We start from the raw sequence: 21,094 nt of genomic DNA, 5'->3' as shown, positions 1-21,094 counted from the left end.
GGTTCCTGGAGTTTGCTCAGAATGTAAGTCGCCAGATCCTTTAGAATACCTAGTCTTTATAGAGTAGTGTTACAGCTCTACACGTGCGACACATTTTACAACTAGGAACCAAACCAAAAGAATTGCCTTCAAAACAAACCAACCCAAGGAACCTCCTAAATCGCCAACTGTACTGCGAGTGGAAGAAACATACACATAGATTCGTTGGTGGAACGAGAAGAGCACAACCCATCTAACACGATCGTCTGTTTCATTGGTTTTATTTTATTTGTTTATTATTTTTCATATATTTTATTTTATTGTGTTTGCTGGTCAGTATGCACCCAGCAAAATGTTCATGAACTCCAGTATGGTCTTATCAGAGCTGATAAAATATCACTTATACCGAAACATGTATTGCAATTGCATGAAGACAAATACAGCACAACATAGCTTAATGTGAATAAATCAAGAAAACTGATTCGTTGGTTACTTACAACAGATAACCTAATGCAGTCTTTACAGTTGTTTCTATTATTTTCCGTTCCTTTACTCACTGACGATCGTGTCTCCTAAACTGAGATGACTTAATCTGCCTACTTTGCAAACCATATCTTGTTAAGTATGTTCAGTGCTTCAGCTATTTCGCCTTCTTTTGTAAGGGTCTTTGTCCCGTGCCATATCGAAACAGATTAATGGATTCAGCTGACAGATAACCAGACAAAACGGATGGTCCTGAAAACAGTCACAGGAGAAAATGAGATCAGAATGGCATTCACCAAGGGACAAGACATATCTATATCGAAACACATTACATAGAATTTCTTTTCCTTGTCGAAATGATTTTATAAAATTATATGTTGATAATTCTAGATCGATAGCATAAGACATAATATAATGTAAGTTTGCAAGTATGAATCATGCCATGCATATATTCAATTCCGTGACGTGGCCATTGCAGCAATGTGCTCCCTAATTCGTCATTATATTACTGACTTCATACAACAACGTATGTATATTTCATTACATATTACGTGTGTGCACGTCACTGTTGCATCGTACACAATGTTATAATGGTTGACCAGGGCTCTAATATCCATGGTTCATTAGTGAGTAACGGTACACAGTCTATTCTTGTTGACAGTGTGCTCCACTAGGCTACAGTGGGAACAGTGGATTATCATATCCAAATGTTTGACATATATATTCACCTTGTGTTTAATGTAAACATTTTGTTGGTTGACACATCACTGCGTAGTACATTGAAGACATGCTACACACGCCATATTTTCAACCAAGTCACTATCGTAGAGTCGAGGCGTTTTCTGAACACACAGCATCATGGGGACAATTTCAATTTTCTCTGTTTCGAATTCTTCGTAGTGACAACTGGACTGGCACAACGGTTTTAACCGCAGTTCAGTTCTACTGCGACACGTGGTCATTAGATAATAACGAACCCGATAACGAATATGGTACTGAAGCCAGATTATTATGTAATTGTGGCGTCCGGACGACCGGACTACACTTGCTTCGACAAAGACAAAACAAGAACCACTATTGTTTTTTTTTCAATACCAAAACACAATTATCCCTAAAGACATAGTCCATTGTCCATGTAAGATATATTGGTAACAACTGAATCTTTGTGTCACCTTAACGTTCAAAATTAGTCATGTCAGACCGATTCTTAAACAGGATTCCAGTGCCTACTCTGACGAGTAAAGAAAAAATGGGTGCCAACGACATGCATTTGTAGGCAATCTTGTCCTTTGCCTCGATACGGTGCTGGAGGGTAGATGACAAATATATTGAAGGTATTTTAGAGAGTGTGTGAGTTCAGTTTTACGCGGCTTTCAGCCATATTCCATGCATTTGGCGGATTCAAGTCTAGCTAACCAACTCCAGTGGAGGCAGAAACCTAGCTTCATCACGAACACACATATTTGCAAGCCGTAATTGCAACTGATGTAAGTAGTACGACGTCTTGAGAATGTTAGGACAATCATGATTTAGATCTTGATTTCTACAGGTTAAACAATTTGCACCCACTCGGAAGGCTCTGTTCATCACCGATGAAGCAGGGTGAACGTTGCACTATAATTCTCCGGAATTTGTTTCCCCTGGTGATGCTTAAAAATGTCCAATTACTGTAATCGCCAAAGGAAACGTTTGTTAAATTGAGTTGGCAAAATGAATTTGAATGGAAATAATTACAAGAAGGCCTGAAAATGATTTTCGTGGTTTCATTTAAGGACTCAGTTGTCGTCTGAATCTTGTCTGGCAAGCTTGCCCTTTGGGCGGTAACGTATTTGTTAAGTACATGCACCGTGGTTAGAAAATCTATTTCCTCGACTTACCGAAGAGGGAAACGCCAAAATATTGATTGCAACGGAAAAAAATCAATATATCCTCTTTTCGGAAATGAGTGGTGGGTAAGATATAGTGGCATAAAAGTGGAAATTTCTTGGTTTTTTCCTCAATCTGTGTATCAGTACAAAGACAGCTCGAGCTCAATGTACACTGTGCTTTACTCGATTTTGCCATGTGTGCGAGTCAAGACTATCTGGAAAACGTGAACAAGCGTGACATATATTGGTCATATCAATCCTCATAAAGTGTCACAAGAATCTGGTCAAGGCAGCAATCGCCTCAAAGAGACATGTGTTTACATTACATATGCGCTAGTCAAAACCACATGCGTCTGCCGGTGACCAAATAATGTGGCATTTGACCTTTCCACCATGTCTTATCCATGTTGTATATGTTGGGTTTTTTTTACTCGCATGATTGTCGCGCGCGATGTGCTTTATAATAATCCCAGTAATAGTGCTGCACCAGTGAAGCAGGACACACGGTTTCGTCAGTTACTGGTATTATTCTTGTGTGATAGTGAAAAATGAGTACATGTTTACAATGAATTAATGTAGTTTCTACTAACATTGAGAGTTACCCTATGGCATGTAATGCGTTATCTCTTCCCGGTGTGCAATTGCCCAGCACCATTACTGATTCATATACTAACTCAGTTACCATAAGCCTCTTAGGAAGGCTACAACAGGGAATGTCCTCAACAAGAGGCCGGTATCACATGAGTTCTATCCATTGAAAACTAATCTGTTAACATATGTGTTCCAGTTGCTCTTCAGCAGTCCAGTTGCAGAGAGTGTTTCTCATGATGTCCATGCCTGGAGTGTATGGTCAACTCTTGCGTATACACATACCGCCGTCATTAGTATACGTGAGTGTGCTTAGTTCTTATTTTCAGCAATATTCCAGCAATAATACGACGGGAGCACCTGAAACGGTACCCATGTGAGGAATCGAAACCCGGGTCTTCGGCATGACGAACGAATGCTTTAATAACCACTAACCCATCGATCATATTTCAATACCTCATTTGAAGCATATATATACTGTTGCCTGTACAAATTTGAATAATTCGTCCACACCTTCGATTCAGCAATCTTGCTAAACAAAACAACGTATTATGTACTTATTGTGTGGGTCCTCACACATCTGCAGATATTAGTAGTTTCTATTTTCATTCTTAGCAGTTTAACAACTATTAGTTCTATCATCGCATCTACCGCTTTAGATTCAACAAGTGTCCGAAGCGCTATGTTTCCAGCACTTTTCATATTGCCACTGGCTAACCTAGGACCTGGGGACGCAAGCATAACATATCATGAGCAAGGTCCGCATACTTGCCATGCTTTTCCTGAATCTTATCAATCATATTACTCCCAAAGGGGAAAGGGACTTCAATGATGTAAATGATTTCCTTGGATTCATAAAAAAGGGAAAACTTGGGTTTGTTGAGTTCAATGCGTGTGAGGCTCTATACGGCCCTATTCCAAAAAAATTACTATTAAGTATTCTGAGTCGTACCATTGAATTCTGATTCTAAACCACTACACCTTTTGAAGAGGTGTTGAGCCACGCCATCATGATGCTTTAGGAATTCAGTTCGTGGGCATGCACAGACACCGACAGACGTTTTAATTAAACGCTGAGAGAATAATATTTCTTATTTTTTGTTTTTGCAAAATAGCACATTGACCTTCCCATGAAAAACTGAAAACCTATAAATAATTTCACACTTCGCTTGGTAGGCATCAGTACTGATTTTTTTAAAACCAGTATCCTTGTCTCATACAAGAAAACAGTGCCTTTACATCATGACATTTGGCAAGCTGCACAAGAGGGATCATCAGGCAAATAAATCTGTGCGCGAAGATACAATATGTCATGAAGAAAGATCATCAAATGACTACCCTGAACCCCATGTCTTGTCCACTCAATAAGACTAAAAGAATCAAAAACTCAAAGTAGCATAAACGTATATGGCCTTGACTGTAAGTATGTAGCACTGATCTCCATGTCTACTGCCCACGTTTGTTCTTCATATGGACATTCCGGAGTTTGTTGCTAGGATATAAATAAGTATATGTTAGCATGTGTTCGACTAATCTTCACGTGATGGTGAATAACTTCTCGTCCAAGTAAAGAGAATGATCCTTTCTCTTGCATCTTGTCTGGTTCGACAAAGATCATGTCGTTCTTCAGAGTGGGGTCTCCCATGGAAAGAGGTTCATGCTCAGGTTATACATGATAACTTCCCTTTTATCAAGCAAAGGGATTAAAGGATTTGGCAACAAACAGAAAAGAAAACTACAAAGACGGCCTTCTTTCTACGTAAGCTAAAGGTACTGTCAGGCCTCGATTGGATGAAGTGAATTCTATGAACCAGACTTGAAACAAGAAAGTAGAGAGCTGTGAGTTCCAAGTGTTCATAAATGCAAATGTTCCCGAGGAAAAAAAAGAAATCCCGAAGATTATATTATTCATAGCTGCAGTCGCTTAACAGTATTTTTTCAGATGTTCTAATTTCCAGTTCTGCCCATTACTGTCAAAATTGACTTGATTTATTTACAGCTGGTACAATATGTTTATCAGTTTTTGACCATGAGAATCAAGACCGCTGCCAGTACGTATCAATGACTTTGTAATCTAAGTTTTGTATGAGCTCATTGGTACGGTTCACTGGTTGTTGATACAAGGAGCTCTGCGTGTCTAGCGACTTGCAGACATTGGCTGTGTTACATGTATTAGTGAAAAAACAGACAAAAAAGCATCAAGAAATTCATGAACTGTATAAAAACTTTAAGAACTGACTTGCAATGCTTCTTCTTGTTGATGTGGGTTCTCTGCTGTCTCCAGCATAATATCTTTCATACTTACATACTTATCTTACCTCACACAAAAATGGCGTTTTCTGTCTGGTTAAGCGTTCTTCTATTATTTTCAATGTACCACACTTAAAAGAGAGGTACATTTCAATGTACCCTGATGCCAATGGCAACTCATTCGGTACTTCGTGGGATTACTTCTTTATCTCGAATAACATAAAGTCACGCACGATGCCGATGTCTTGCGAATGCAAAATCGAAGGTGGGGAGAAACTCTAAATTTGTTTTTCTTGTGTTGTCTGCAAAATCTTGCGATGGCTACGAAGGGATTTGCCAATGAACAAATTTTTACAAAACGTTTAAATGTAGTCCCTGTGATTATTAAGAATGGGAATTTCTCTACGACAGCTTTACCAATACAACACCTGCGTGAAACACAGCAAGATGCAAGATTCGAATCGTTCTATTCACACAGGTTGGGTGAAGTGTACGGTCCGATACCCATGCTCCAAACCGTTCATATTTAACATTGAGGTGTTCGGTAACATACATACGTTGTTCACTCGTCCCTCGGGGCCCATGGGTTGATGTACCCTCGATGTTTGTTTATGTTCAACGTAAACACACATCGAAGGTATATCAACACATGGTCCCCCTAGTGACCAGTGAACAACTTATAATGTTACCTTAATAAAATCGCATTGATCAGCTGTTGGGCAGACAAATCTTGGGACGAATGTTGCTGATGGATTCAGTTTCAATGAATCCTCCCTGGAACCAGAGAAACCTACTCAAAAAGTTAGATATAAGGTGGTGATTAAAAACAAAACGACACCTACTTGCTTTAGTGTCTTGGCAACTGCATGGATCGTTGGCAGCAGAACAGAAGATTGTTGGTTTGTCTGGTTGTACAAAACCTTGTTGTGTAATCTGATACTCCAGGCCCAGCATATGTATATTCCCTGCAGAATAATTAAATAATCATAATCAAGTAACCTTTACATGGCGGTATTCGATTGAATGGCTTAGTATAATAACTGCAGGTGGGCGGTATGAGGCAAGAATTGTATGCGGTTTAGCGTGATATTTCAAGATGCGTATCGTTGTGATTGGAGAACATCATGTAAGGTTGACGCAATGATGCTGCCAATAAAGTTTTAAGTAATTATTAATTGCGATTTTGCGGAATTGGCTCGCTTGGCAAGAGGGATGACTATACCAACCCACACACAACACAACACCTGAGTAAAACAAGCCTGAGTTTAATACCCGCAGTCACAGGATCATTTTACATAATCATTCAATAGTAATATGTTATAATTATAGTGATCAATCAGCTTTCCAGAACATTTACGTGATACGTGGGCTCGTTAACTATAGTACATTATTCATGATATACATTCAAAAGCATACAACGTAATGTCATTGTTAAATACTCTACACATCAAGCCAGAGGGCGTTTACACAATCTACATTGTACACAGTTACAAACAGCATAGTATTGGTTTTAAAATAATTTCAAACGAAAGCAGTTTCAAAACTGCACCATGTTCAAAACAATTACGTGATGGAACATGGGCAACAGTGATTGCAAACACCTATACACACACACACATATGTTTGAAAATACCTTTACAACGTACCCGCAAGACGGAGGGAACTTACGTTACGACCAGCATATGATCGGTTGTGACTTTGTGTTGTCTCCAGAATATTCAGTGCCCTTTCCGCCTTGCAGTATTTGCGAGGATAGTCGATTCCGATATTGAATGCATACAGTGTGATGTCAAGTTCAAAGGAAGTATGTATTTAATGTGTGGGTTTCCTGGTATTCCCTTTTCAAAACACGTGATATCAATTCGTTTCTTGTAGGCAAACTGGATCTCTGTGTGCAAGTGCTGCATATCCGTCATACCAGTTACAGATACAGAATCATGCACTGTCGAACAATAGCAGCAGAACGGTTACGAGAACAGATCATTTGCAAAGCAATAAGAATCTTCAAACATGTGTTCAGACGACAACAGCTGCAAATGGAGTGAGTGAGGGTACTTTACGCCATACTCAGCTATATTCAAGCTGTATGTCGGCGGTTTGTAAATAATCGAGTCTGACCAGACAATCCAGTGATCAACTACATGAGCATCAATCTGCCCAAATGGGAACCGAAGTGTCAACCACGTTAGCGAGCCTGACCACCCGATCCCTTTAGTCGCCTCTTACGACGAGCAGAGTCGTCTTTTGTGGCAAGCATGGGTTGCTGAAGACCTATTCTTCACGGGTGGCTACAAATGGAAAGCATACTTTTAGGCTATATTTCTTGTGCATGTTTGTCTGGCATGATTACTGACTGTGGAAATATGACGTCCCATTGAAGCCGCAAACTATTTGAACTGGGTCAGGATGTACATTCCATTCCCCAGCATCACATGAGTTCCCCGAATACCAGCAGACCCTTGAGTCACCTCAGAGTTTCTATATTCTACATATGTCAAAGCCATTGGAGTCACCATGTCCATAGAATTACAGAGCATCCTGAGTCATTCGAATCACTTGAACCATGACGCTCTCCAAGCATCGGAATGCATGTGGAATCCCTTGCATCCGTAGAGTCCTTACAACTTAGACTTCAAGAGCAGCCTGAGTTTCATAGTCTTCATTTCTCTCTGATCCCCAAATCTACAAGTGTTCCGACCTGGTAGTACATGTAGCAAGAGCGTCAAAGATCCAAAAGAATTACGATTCGGAGATTACTTTAATCGATGATTGTTAATATATCTACCATTCAATTGCATGACATTATTATCATATGTCACATTAAATTAACAATAAAAATTACTTGTTTTAACATTGACATGGATGTTGATCTTGACAACAAATCAACGCAAATTGGGAAATATCAAAACTCACTTCTTTTATAGGATTGAGCTTGCATTGACCTAATCAGTTTAATCTTTAAAACATCTCTCATGTGAAACTGTATCATTTTTTATGTGCCGAGTTTCTTTCTTTTTTTCTTTTTTTTATGGCACAGTTAGAACATTTTGGTATGTATTTGGCGTCGCTTGGGGTTATTCCAGTACTATCCTATATACAAAGACATGAGACGTTCAGAAATTACACTCAATAATGCATATAGTTTGCGACCATTCGCCGAAACAGACTATACTTGGCGACAAAGGCAAATGAACAAAATCCTTTTGTCTTATTTCTTGGCCTTAGTAAAAGGATAATGTATTTTGAAGTAAAAGTAAAATATTACGATTACATAGGTTAGAATGAAACGTGTAATTGTCTGGCGAACATAACCAAAAATCAATTATCAATCACTGAGAAGGAATATGACCAAGGTACCAATCAGACAACTATCCGACACAGTAACAGACATTCCACACACATTTTGAACATTGGCTGCAGTGTCAAACATCACGCTAACATCATAAGTCATGATGGCACAGTATCAGTAAGTAATAATGAATGACCACCCGGTGTCCGTCAGGTCGCCAGGATATCCATGTTAGAGTTGGGTGTCGTAATTCATAGAGGTGGCGATGAGGCCTAGTGACTCGACTGAATGTGTGTCATCGTTCTGGATGGATGATCGTACAAAGAAATTCATGTCAGCCGTCCGTTAAGACGGCCACGACACACCGGGGATTACCTCAACTTGGTATCCTCCACCGGGATATTCATTATTTAGTTCAGTGCATATTTAAACAGTTTTTTCTTTATCTGAAACTGCACTTCACATTATGCAGTACAAGTGCGGATAAATATCTAAGCATGCTAACTATGTTATTCTTCTCTTTGCAAAACAAAAACAGAACAAGGTAGATGACGCATTTCGATGATGGGTTTCACACAATACAAGAGATATCCCCAGGGGATCAACATGTTACAAGACATTTCGCTGCTTGTGGAGGGACGCCGTTACTCTCTTGTTTCATTTCGTTTTATCTTCTTTTGTCATGGATGCTGAAACTGCCCGGTTCCATTTGTCATCATTTCACTGACTGACTGACTGACTGACTGACTGACTGACTGACTGACTGACCGAGTTTGGCTGTACGCTGCTATTAGCAATATTCAAGCAACATCACGGAGGGAGCACCAGAAATGGGTTTTACACATTGTACCCATGTGGGAAATTGAACCCTGGTTTTCGGCGTGACGTCAATCATTTATAGACATAGCAACTGACTTCTAAAGAACACAGTTGCAGGGTCACATGTGTGCCAAACGTTGTGTTATATGTGACACATGCAACACTTGCAAAACAGTGATATATTTGTTGGTTTTTAACTCAAACATTTAGTGAGTGCTTGTCATAAAATATATACTTTACCAATATGGACTTTTACATTTGCCCGCCAACTGTACTCAATAACAAGCTGTTGCCAATAAACTGTCAATCACAAGATAATAAAAGATAATGGCAATATTCCCATATCCACTCCATGGAATCACAAAACCCGTCAATCAATACAGCAGCTCGGTCTTTGAAACTGACTGTGTAGCATAATACCTTGAGATATCTCTAATGCAATCTTACAGTTGAAAACAGACATCTTCATGAACAAAATTAAAGCACGAGAAACGACAATCACAATTGGGTCACCGTGATACGTTGTCATTCCGTCAATAGACACGTCAAGCAGATCCTGGCACGTCCACGTCACGTACCTCTTCCCTTTGTGGTGCATCGTACAATCAGATCTCAATGCCGGCATGATGAACTCTTGCTTGGAATATAACCAGATTTTCCCTCGTCGTTCTGTGGCTAGGTGGGATGTGAACTGGTGCCTGTTGTCCCCTGTCTGTCGATAGGCAAAAGAGGACCGGATGTTCACGCCGCTACTTCTCGACCACCGCATGTTGTGGATCGTCGTTCAAGTTTCTAAACACTGACTTGCCATGTCATGGATAACGTATTCACAAACGCCATGACATTTTCCGGAGATTGGCGTAAATGACACCCCGCCTCATTCTGTTTGTGTTTGGATCTGCGTGTGGCGTTCCCATCGCTCGTCTTGCTCAACCTAACACTCAATGTTATTTTCTGTTAACAACCTTGTCGTCAAACCTTGAAAAACTCCAGACTACGTCTAGACCTACTGCGCAAAATGGCAATTGACAACCAATTTACGGACAAATATCGGCTTCTTTTTTGTTGCGAGTACAACGATAAAATTATACTCCCCTTTGAACACTTTTTTCTCTTTTTTTATAGCAAATGCCCCAAAGTTTTCCTTAAGTGTATTTCACATTTCCTACCATAGTATAATCCAATTCTGAAATATCCATCTAGTTTCTGCATGTATTTCAAGACGCCGTAAAGCACCTTTGGTATGAGGGGTAGGATTCTACCTGAGAACCACCGTCTGAGGATCCTACAGTCAAAACTGGTTTCGATTCAAACATATTTCGATTGAAATTCGAGCACGAAATTTATGTGTACATGATTCATTCATTCTGTTGTGTTGGAAATTTGGAAAGCCAAAAGTGGCTTGAAATCTTACGATTTCGATGTGATGCTGCCCTTAGCTGAGACTCCGTAAAGCGATGTGTAAACGTTTTACATCAGTGAGCTACATGCATCACTACATCGAGATGTACTGGTGTTATAATAGCATTGTATAATACAGCGTAAATGCAAAATATTACAGATGCATCATGTAAATATGTACGGATATGAAATGAATCTGAGACAATGCGGCTTTTCTTGAACTAAATGAATGAATGAGTGAATGAATGAATGAATGAATGAATGAATGAATGAATGGGAGACCTAACCGATGTCGTTGGTAGAAAACGTTGTTGATGGTATTCGTCACTGATGTGTGTAGTGCGATTGTATACGGATATAAGGCAGTGGAAGACGGTTATGGCCCCTCTGTGGTATTTCGTTTACGTGATGCCAACATTGTACACAAACAGAAATATCACAAGGTAGGGTGGGACTAGAGATGTGATTAAAGAGATGTGATTAAAGCGTTTGATTGTCAGCCCGAAGACCCAGAAGTCAGTTCGATTCACCGCTTTGGTATAATATGTGAAGTGTCCCGTGCCATGATGTTCCTGGAATATTTTCTGTTAAGCCTATAAATTATAAGTTTAAATATCATTTTCTTATGAAACAGGAAATTGTGTAATTTAGAGTTGCAATATTTGTTTGTAGTGTCGTCTTTCACTTTCACGGGAGAAAATTCGGCAGAAAGGTAGACCATTGTCTGAACTGATTAATGATACTGTTTCGGCGTGCTCACAATCGTGATCATCATATGTTTAAGCTAGCGGGATATCCCGTTGTCCAGTAGAAACGACAGGATAAAAAGGTATAGATTTATGAAAGAAATACAGACACTATTAAAATATTTAGAGACTGACAATGGCGACACAAGCGCTGGAAACTTAATGCCCCAAACTATGATACCGTTGACTTCCAATCATGTGGTGTCCGACTTTCATGGCTGTGGTGGATGCTGTAGAATAGTGTCTTCTAGCGGAAGACTTATGGCTAGTCTCCATCTCGAGATCTTGCTATGATCATAAATTCTTTGATTCGAATAATCTGAATACACTTAACCAAAGAACGTTACCTCAACAGTAAGTTCGCTGATGGTATCAAGTGTGCGACACGGAGAGTCCTACCTGTCTGTGTGCCTCTAGTGACAGTGTAACTGCCCAAAGCTTGAACTACGCCTTGACGCTGGTGCAGGGATCATGATGACATACTGGAAATACTCGGCAGCGCAAAGTACGAGCAAACATCCCGAATATTATGAATTAACTGCAGTTCGAGTCCACCGGGTATCAGTTATGAGGCAAGCGTGATTCTATTTCGAGACACACCTATCCGGATCAACCCATTTCGGGAACAGCAAGTTTCCAGTTCCAGACCAGTGGATTTCCAGACCAGTGGATTTCCAGTTCCAGACCAGTGAATTTCCAGTTCCAGACCAGTGAATTAGTGACCCATTAGAGCAGACTGGGGTTGCCGAGTTCTATTCCTTAACCGTACTAATGATGATTTTCATTTCGAATCCCAGATTTGCGACGCTTGTGATTCCTGATATCTCTGTATCTCTCCATGTCATACCCGAGAACAAGGTCGTGCTAACCTACTGATGTCCTCGACCTCCTTCATGGTATGTTATCTTGAAACACGCGGTAATGCAGGAGAATATTGTTCGAAACGCCAGTAAACTCACTCGCCCACACGTTCACTCAAATCCCTTCCTCCCCACCCCCACCCCACGATTAACGGTCAGGGTAAAAAGCGGACATAAAGATGTGGGATTAACATTCATTTGAGCAAGTCTTTTCATTCGTTCAATTTTTCATTTCTTCTGTCACATCAAATACCATAGTCAAAGGCAAATGAAGGATTCGAACCGATGTCTATCAGATCCTAGCTCACTCTGGCACAACGCGTGAGTTCTCGATTACAAATATGCGCGCCTCTCTTCCGGAATAGCAATCCAGTCTGGTTCAATGTAGACCTACATCCGGAGAGAAATATCTAATGAGGCCTCACATATAAGCAATCACTATGATTTGCCTCTGCCGTCATAAATCGACCGGTATTCATCCACAAACACGCATATGTTTTATGACGTAGCTAACATCTGGTGGCCTTTTTGAAAGGCGTAATTACAGAGCTTCAAGTCACATCTCATTAGAGGGAACATTAACTAATTCCTGCTGACCACGCCAGTGGCCACCTCACACACACATACTGACACGTGGTGATGAAATGACTGAACACTGTCGATAACGTCTTGGGGGTTAATCGCTATTGCCGTCATAGCCCATCGCGCCCATGCTGCAAGTAGATAAGACCAGCTGCAAATAGATAAGACCAGTTTAAGAATTTAGCCATGTATTTTACTACAGTTAGTGTGTATGCCAAGGGGACGAGCGCTTTTAGTAACACCGTCGTAAAGACACATTGAATAGGCTTCGTGTCAAGAGCCAAACGCTCTGTGAGCGACGAGTTCCCACTTGTAACTTACAACACTGGCCACTACAGCTGGGAACGATAGTATCAATATTCTAACATTAACCATCCGCTAAATCTTTTCGATTACGTGTAATGGTTGCACATCGATTGCGTTAGGCCACACTAGCAGATAGACCGCTTTTGTAGTCACTTAGAAAATCGGCCCTCAGAAAATAAATCTCCTATCGAAATGTTTTATCGATTGGTTTAGCCTGTCTCGTCACGGTGGCTTCTCCAGCCAATCTGCGCCTATGTGAGGAGTTGCCACTGGATGTAACGATCTCGCCAAGTCTCTATAAATGCAGGCTGTTTTATCGGAGTCTAGCGACTAGATATGCTGGATTAATACAGATCTCCGCTTCATATACGTACAGTGGAGAATGTCAGAACAGTTCAGCTATGGATTTAGGCTCGAGATACTGTGACAGAGATTTCGATAGGAGGTATTTCAGTCGCTACCTGTGATAGACAGAGGATTTGCTATGGAAAACTTACACTTGTGACTGAGCAAGTTCTGACGGAATTAGTTCTTTTTCAGATTTTTTTACTTTCAATTCCTAATAGGACAATAATATGAAATGGAATTTCACGTGTGGATTCTCGTTTTCATCTCGTACTTGGAACTAACGAGAGGTGAGTGCTGATTAAATACTTCTAAACTCAACAATACGAAAGTATCATTATGTTGAGAAATGAAAATCCACAACATATTTTTACAACGTTTAACCTTTCGACATTTTGTTTCCGAAGGCTATCAAAGCTGCAATCCAATTGTAACAGATACCGTGCGGGTGAATTGTAGCTATCAATTATTCATTAGAAGGAAATAGCTCTTATAAAAAGGGGCATAAGAAAATACAAAAATGAAAATTGTAGTTATTGTTGTTCTAATGGAATGTGTCACACGCACGTATTTCACTGAATACGGTCTACCATTATCTTTAACAATACACACTTCACACTTCAGTTTGAATATAAGCTAGCTGCATGTCGGATCGAACTTAAATCACGTTTATACTCTAACTTAATTAGATATATATAATTCACATGCCAGACAACGCCTGTTACCAGTACGGATGCAGTTAGGATGCATGGTTAATGTTCCATTATACTCTTTAACCAAGCTGCATTCTCTTTCTGATATATCTGCTGGCTGACATACTGAAACTAAAATAATATACGAGGAAACCAAACCAGCTAAGGTTGTCATGGTGGTATATTCTTTCGCGTGTTTATTGACATGTATAAGACATCTTTTTCCAAAGACTGTTTGAAAGACTGCTAAAACTCAATGGATCGGATGATCCTGTGTTGGTTTAAGTACATATTATCGATACAATTAGTTTACGACATGCCCTGTAATTCAGGAATGCTAGTGAAGCTTGGCATCTTCTCGTTCGTTTTTTTTTCATATATATCTGGTTTAAATTCATTTACATTTGACACCAATTATGAATCATTTATCAGTACCATACTTAAGCATTCCGATGTTTAGTGGAGATGTTTTACCTCGTCATATCTATAAATGAGTAGACACATGACTGCAAGTATAACGTGTATAGTTACTTAACAACCTTCACCAGAATGCAAGCCTTTGAGCTTTGTCAATGATTCTTAATGCGGTGTAATGGCAATGCCATTGTTAGGCAATATATCATTATCTTGTTGTAGATAGCGAATCGATACTTGTATTATAGCAAGCGGTTTTTTTGCGTTGAATGCACTTACATGCAAAAAGACGATATAATGATTTATACATCAGTCTAACTGCAGGCCCCCACACCATGATCAGACGTGAGCATTTGAGTCGGGGTGTCTTTGACTCGTTCTTAGACAAGATTCTAACTCTGACAGTTCGGATAATGGTTGCATGTCGGACAATAGTGGTGCCGTCATTTGCACATGATATGATGAATGATTGATGGTGACTTTATGAAATATAGACGCTGTATATGCTTACAATCGATGTAACCACACGGGCATGACTAGATTTAGCTACATTGTTGAAAGAAAAGTTGTAATACGCCTACTTTATATCTATTCCAATCGTTACTCAAGGTGACACATTCTGAAATATTTCCGTCGTCCGCTGTGTTTACAGTCGCAGCGGTGATCCAGCATGGGTACAGTGTCAAGTGGTTGTGGACAGAATGTCTTGAGCAAGGCCATGTCTCTGAGCGGTGTAAAATCCAACTGGCTCACAGAACACTCAAGCAATGTAATGACTGTTCAGTAAGGCTGGGTTCCATTCTCGAATTTGCCGACGTTTTGAAGCACATTCCGAGTCCACTCCTTGTTTGTATTCATTCGTATCTGTCTATGTCCTCCATTCACTACCTTGGTTGTATTTATCCGTATCTGTCTGAGTGTCTGAATCAACAACCAACCAGAATCACCCCTCTCTCCGTCCCTAGCTTAGTGGTATTCACCCGTATGTCTTCCATCCACACCTTGGCGGTATTCATCCGTATCTGCCTATGTCCTCCATTCACACCTTGGCGGTATTCATCTGTATCTGTCTATGTCCTCCATCCCTAGCTTGGCGGTATTCATACATATCTTTCTTCGCCCTCCATCCACACCTTGGTGGTATTCATCTGTATCTGTCTATGTCCTCCATCCCTAGCTTGGTGGTATTCATCAGTATCTGTCTATGTCCTCCATCCCTAGCTTGGTGGTATTCATCCGTATCTGCCTATGTCCTCATTCCACACCTTGGTGGTATTCATCCGTATCTGTCCACGTCCTCATTCCACACCTTGGTGGTAGTCATCCGTATCTGTCTAAGTCCTCCGCCCACATCTTGGTGGCAATCAACGGTATCTGTCTATGTCCTCCATCCATAGCTTGGTGATATTCATCCATATTTGTCTTCGTCCTCCATCCACACCTGGTTGGTATTCATCTGTATCCATTTCTCGTCACTATATGGCTGCAATAATGCCGATGTGACGTTAAATTTTAACTCACTATTCATCTGTATCTGTCTACGTCCTCCATCCACACCTTGGTGGTATTCACCCGTATCTGTCTATGTCCTCCATCCACACCTTGGTGGTATTCATACATATCTGTCTATGTGTCTGTATCAACATCTAACCAAACCAACAGGCCCCACTGAGCACGGTACGACTGCCGGAATGACAGAGGAAAGTGCCCACACGGATACCACGGGGAGGTCCAAGTACAATACTTCTCCAAGCCAGTGAATAGCGACTATAATGGGAATCGATTAACAAAGTAGCTAAACGTGGAAAGTACCTTAACTGGTTCCCTGGGGAGGACCAAATCAAAGCTCAAGCATGGCTGCGTCAGTATGTCCTTAACTGTGTTGGCTGGATTATAGCACGTTGCGGTCAACACCCGGTGTCACAATCATTGTGATGGCCTCTCACACCATTAACGTTAAGTTCCCATTCCATTTCGTTACATGGCGGATTCTGAGCTGTTTCTGTACCTCTCTGTTTACAGATGGATTGATGCAGTTGTCAAGCGTGTACTGTGGGATACTATATAGGATATTCTGCTACTCAAACATGAATACTTATTAACACAAATGAAACATGAATATTTGACATGTGACTCGCTGTTATCGATTCGCATTATATCAACAATCCATGGTGTTGTAACATATATTTGTTTGGTCGGGTTTCAGTGCGTGAAGTTGTATCTCGTCTTGCAAAAAAGGTTACTAAATAGATCCGCCATACCTCATAAGCAAAGACAAATATCTATTCATCATCAGTAATGATCAGTATCAATACTCGGTTCTCGGATAAAGGAGTTTCAGAAAGTTGATATTATCATATCAAATAGCTCCATTTCCGTATTGAGCGTTTGCTCTTCCGCTGTCGCAAAACAGGTTATGGCTTTGACGGTATGTGTTTTGTTTCCCAACGACAGCTGCAAGGAAACTGTTGTGGAAGCAGATACTGCCAGCAGGCTTCGATTATACGAGTGAGTGAGTTTGTAAGCTTTCAATATGCCTTTGCCCTTGAAGGGGTACGCAGAATAGGACACTACACGTTGTCCCCTCGTGAAGACGACCTTGGGCCGTGATGAGACAACGCTTCATCTGGGTAACCAGATTGAATACTGAAGAGCCATAATTCACCAGGATCTTGTGTTTGCGTACCAGGATCGCGTATAAAGTCTCGTCTAATGCTATCCTCGACTTGTCCTGAAATTCACCCACACCATCGGTTCCATAATGTGTGTGGAGTGTGCATCACTGCTCTAACAAAGTTCTTGAGGGCATTCAATTAAAAGTCTTAGGTGACAAACGCTCTCACCTAAACACACACTTTCACTCAATCTTTTGGACAACTGCTCTGATATTGACACAAGCAATTGCACTCGCACATCCACTCACGCCTACACACCTACTCAGTCGGACAGGTCCATAGATATCCCCATAGTCATTAGCTCAAACTCACACACACTCACATACTTACACACTCGGGCAGTTCCAAAGGTATCCACTGTCATTCAACTCTTCTTCCTTCTATCTCTCTCTCTCTCTCTCTCTCTCTCTCACTGCTCACCGTTACCTACAGTCACTGCAATACATACATGAGGACTGGTGATCCTCCACGTTTACCCTTATTTCTGCTCCCGAACGGAGCAGGACACACGCAAACGTGACAAAATGCATAAGAGAAGACATCGATATCCTACCCTTCTCACATGCTTAATATTAAATGATATTTGATTAATACGATATCTTTGACACAACTGGCATGACTTGACAAACGACTTTCCATCAGCGAGTGTAACTTTTTGCTGTGCCCACGACACAGTAATCCCACACAGCACGCAAATATTGACGATAAAAGTCAGCATAGAGAAAAGATTCCAACAAATCATCTATCATACACATCATTTAATGACATTTATTTCGCAAGCTAACATTACAGGTCAATATTACCCTAATACTGTGACCCTTTCAATCTAACATACCTAACTGAATATGGTGTTGAACGCATAGCGAATCTCCTGTCTGTGCTGAATGTAACCTTTCAGTAAGGCGACCGACTTTTATACGCAGAGCTGCATATGCAAGCATTCATCCAATCTGAACACATTAGAATGCGGTTGTAAATTCAGATTACATCATAGTTGTTCCCATCAGGTCATACCGACTGGGTACGTAAGTCCCAAAACGTTCAAAGGCAATGTAAACTGACCAGGATATTTAAGCGTAGTATTTTTGTTATTTTAATTTTGGCTAAACGTTCTTGCAGTCGCCAGTGGCTGAGGGGATGGTGTAAATCCAACTAGGGTCCATGCAGGTAGCAAGTCCCCATAGTGTGGTGATCTACCATGGCGATCTGTAGCTCGTGTTTTATATTGTATTGTCTATATAATGATATGTTATAACTTTCCACGCTAGTTTTAATGCTAATTGTGATATTCTAGCTGTTTTGCTCTCCTTCGTTGACAGGTTTTGTAATATACATATGGTCTTTTTCATTTTTAAATGTTCTCGTCACGATATGGCTGAAATATTGCCGATGTGACGTTAAATATTAACTCACTCACTCAGTCATACCGACCGGTTCACAGGTTCACTGCAATCATCAAAGGGAAGGATATTTTAGCATCTAGGCTGTACCCATGTCCGTAGGGCGATTTATGTGTTTTAATCCAAGAGGCAGTCATTTTCATGCTTTCTCCTGAATTTAGCAATGTAAAACAAGCATATTAACAATTATTGATAAAAATACACAACTCTGAATCAATAGACACACAGGTGGCAGGCGTGTGATGATTGAGTTCAAAGTAAGTCACCTGCTGGTCGAATATCGCACATAAAATTGAATTTGTCTGACGGGACCTAGTCGACAGCCAACAGCGACGTGTTCAGCCAAACGGCAGCGTCAACGAACACATTCGTCAACACATGCGGTGAGGAACGCTGAAAACAGACACGTCTTTATAGAATATTCCATGTCCCGTATTCACATGAGTGAGTGTGTTTTACGCCGCTTTCAGCAGTATTGTGTCAGTTACGTAGCTCTGGTGGTGGTGGAGGATGAACGCCCGAAATGATAAAAGACTTAAACATCTATCACTTTGATGGAAGCCACGGGGACAACTAGAAACATAAACTGGACAAACTGAGATTCGAACCAAGGGTGATAGGATACTGGATTGTCTATTGGACCCATACTGAAAGCCATATACCGTAGAACTACCGACTTTTTCAGGGACATGTTTAAATATGAATGTTCTCGTTACTACATACCCCGATAGTACATACCGACTACAAGAATCTACTTGTACAGATGACACATTAACTCTACCTGTGGTTCTTTAGTGGTGAATAGTTTGATCCAAATGATTGTATTGCAAATCATGCAGGCCCCTTCTACTATATCAGAACAACATGAAAACACGGAACCGAAACGTTAAGTTTATAAATATCCACATGCATCCCAATTTGCCGTTTCGACCAAGTGTTACACACACATTAAGGGTCAGACGCTTGGGCGTTGTTTCGGATTGACGTCATTGTTGTAATGCTCTATAACACCTTAAATGTAAAATCGTTGCATATTGTATGTGCATAGCAGTATCATTTCTCATAATGGCAGTAAACTGGATGTTTTTATGGAAAGTAGATTACGATCAAATTATTTAACTGTCACATTTCGGAATTGTTTATCGAAGGCCTTGGTACAAACTTAGTTCAGCTCATCTAAACCGTTCAAAAAAATTGGAACAGATTTAAGATTTCTCTCTAAATCAATTACAGATGTGTTGGGTCTGTGCAGAACAATAATGTAAACCGTATTTGGACATTCGTCATTGGCTGGGGATGGTGTTAATTGCTTGTCCGCGATGAATGTTTTAGTTTGTAGTTGGATTCCTTTAAACAAGCATTGATTGCTATGGTACTCGCTTTACAGGACTTTCGATCTTGTAAGGTAACTGAGTACAGATCGGAAATACAATTACTTCTGGGGCCTACTGTGAAGGTGTGTAGTTATGTTTGCATCAAACAGTCTTTGTTTACCTGGAAAACAGTTACTGAACTTACAAGACTGTAAGTAGTAATGCAATGATGCGCCCTCGGGAGGCTGGGAGACACTGGGCAAGGGACACGCTGTATGCTCTGTGACTAAAGATACGGGTCACCGTCGGGTGGATGGGTACGCGCTATTGTTCTTGTTATTGTGCGAAAGGGATATAATAGCCAAAGGTGTTTGAGATTAAAATCCTTCGGGGAGTGGAGTGTTATTTAAAGCACAAAGGAATGATAACATCTTTCAATCCAATTGAAAGGTAATTTTGTAGAGGTTTCACAACTTAATTTAAACTTTCTGGAATTTTCAAACAATCAAACGGTCCCGGCGTCACTGGCAATAACAACCGGCGCCGAGGTTCAAACCATGCATCAATTTGGTGCCATTTATTACCCCACAATATTCAAAACAGCTGTTCTTCAGGTCCAGTGGTGACCATTCTTAGACACATCATCATTGAAAGAATTCTTTAAACGCAATAGGTTGAATTGATCACACTAAGCCAAACGTTTCCTTGAAGAAAGGCTGGTCATAATGTGTCTGTGTCTCAAAAGAGACTATTGGGTTCAGGCTTACCGTTTTATTGGATCCCTCCTGGAGACTGAATAGCACAGCGGAGGGGGAACTGTCTTGAATCGATTACCAGATCTTATACATGAGTTGCTTCCATACGAGTTGATCAAATAAAACTTACATGTTTCCTCTGTGGTGGGAGAACCCACTGTATTATTTACTGACAATCCCGTTAATCAAAATGTCACCAATATGCCTTGCACAATGGCGTTAACAATTCGCCTTTGTTTCTTTTACAACATCTTCCATAAAATGGAGATCGTCTAATTTATAAAACATGTGTGAGGGTCTGTCCGTCTGAACAACAATCAACAAACAAT

General features: G+C 40.5%; 1 protein-coding gene across 1 annotated transcript in view; it reads left to right on the top strand.

Moving 5' to 3' along the window:
* Positions 1–13,467: 13,467 nt before the first annotated feature.
* LOC137274661 (carbonic anhydrase-related protein 10-like) overlaps positions 13,468–21,094 on the top strand; it is a 65,760-nt gene continuing 58,133 nt past the window's right edge. The window contains exon 1 of the mRNA XM_067807982.1: positions 13,468–13,806. Coding sequence (XP_067664083.1) covers positions 13,752–13,806 — 55 coding nt within the window. The 5' untranslated portion in view covers positions 13,468–13,751. The remainder of the gene's footprint in view (positions 13,807–21,094) is intronic.

The sequence above is a fragment of the Haliotis asinina genome, chromosome 2, assembly GCF_037392515.1.
Source record: "Haliotis asinina isolate JCU_RB_2024 chromosome 2, JCU_Hal_asi_v2, whole genome shotgun sequence".
In the NCBI taxonomy this organism is placed as follows: domain Eukaryota; kingdom Metazoa; phylum Mollusca; class Gastropoda; order Lepetellida; family Haliotidae; genus Haliotis; species Haliotis asinina.
Note: the sequence above shows the minus strand (reverse complement) of the source record. Positions and strands in the feature narration are given on the sequence as shown.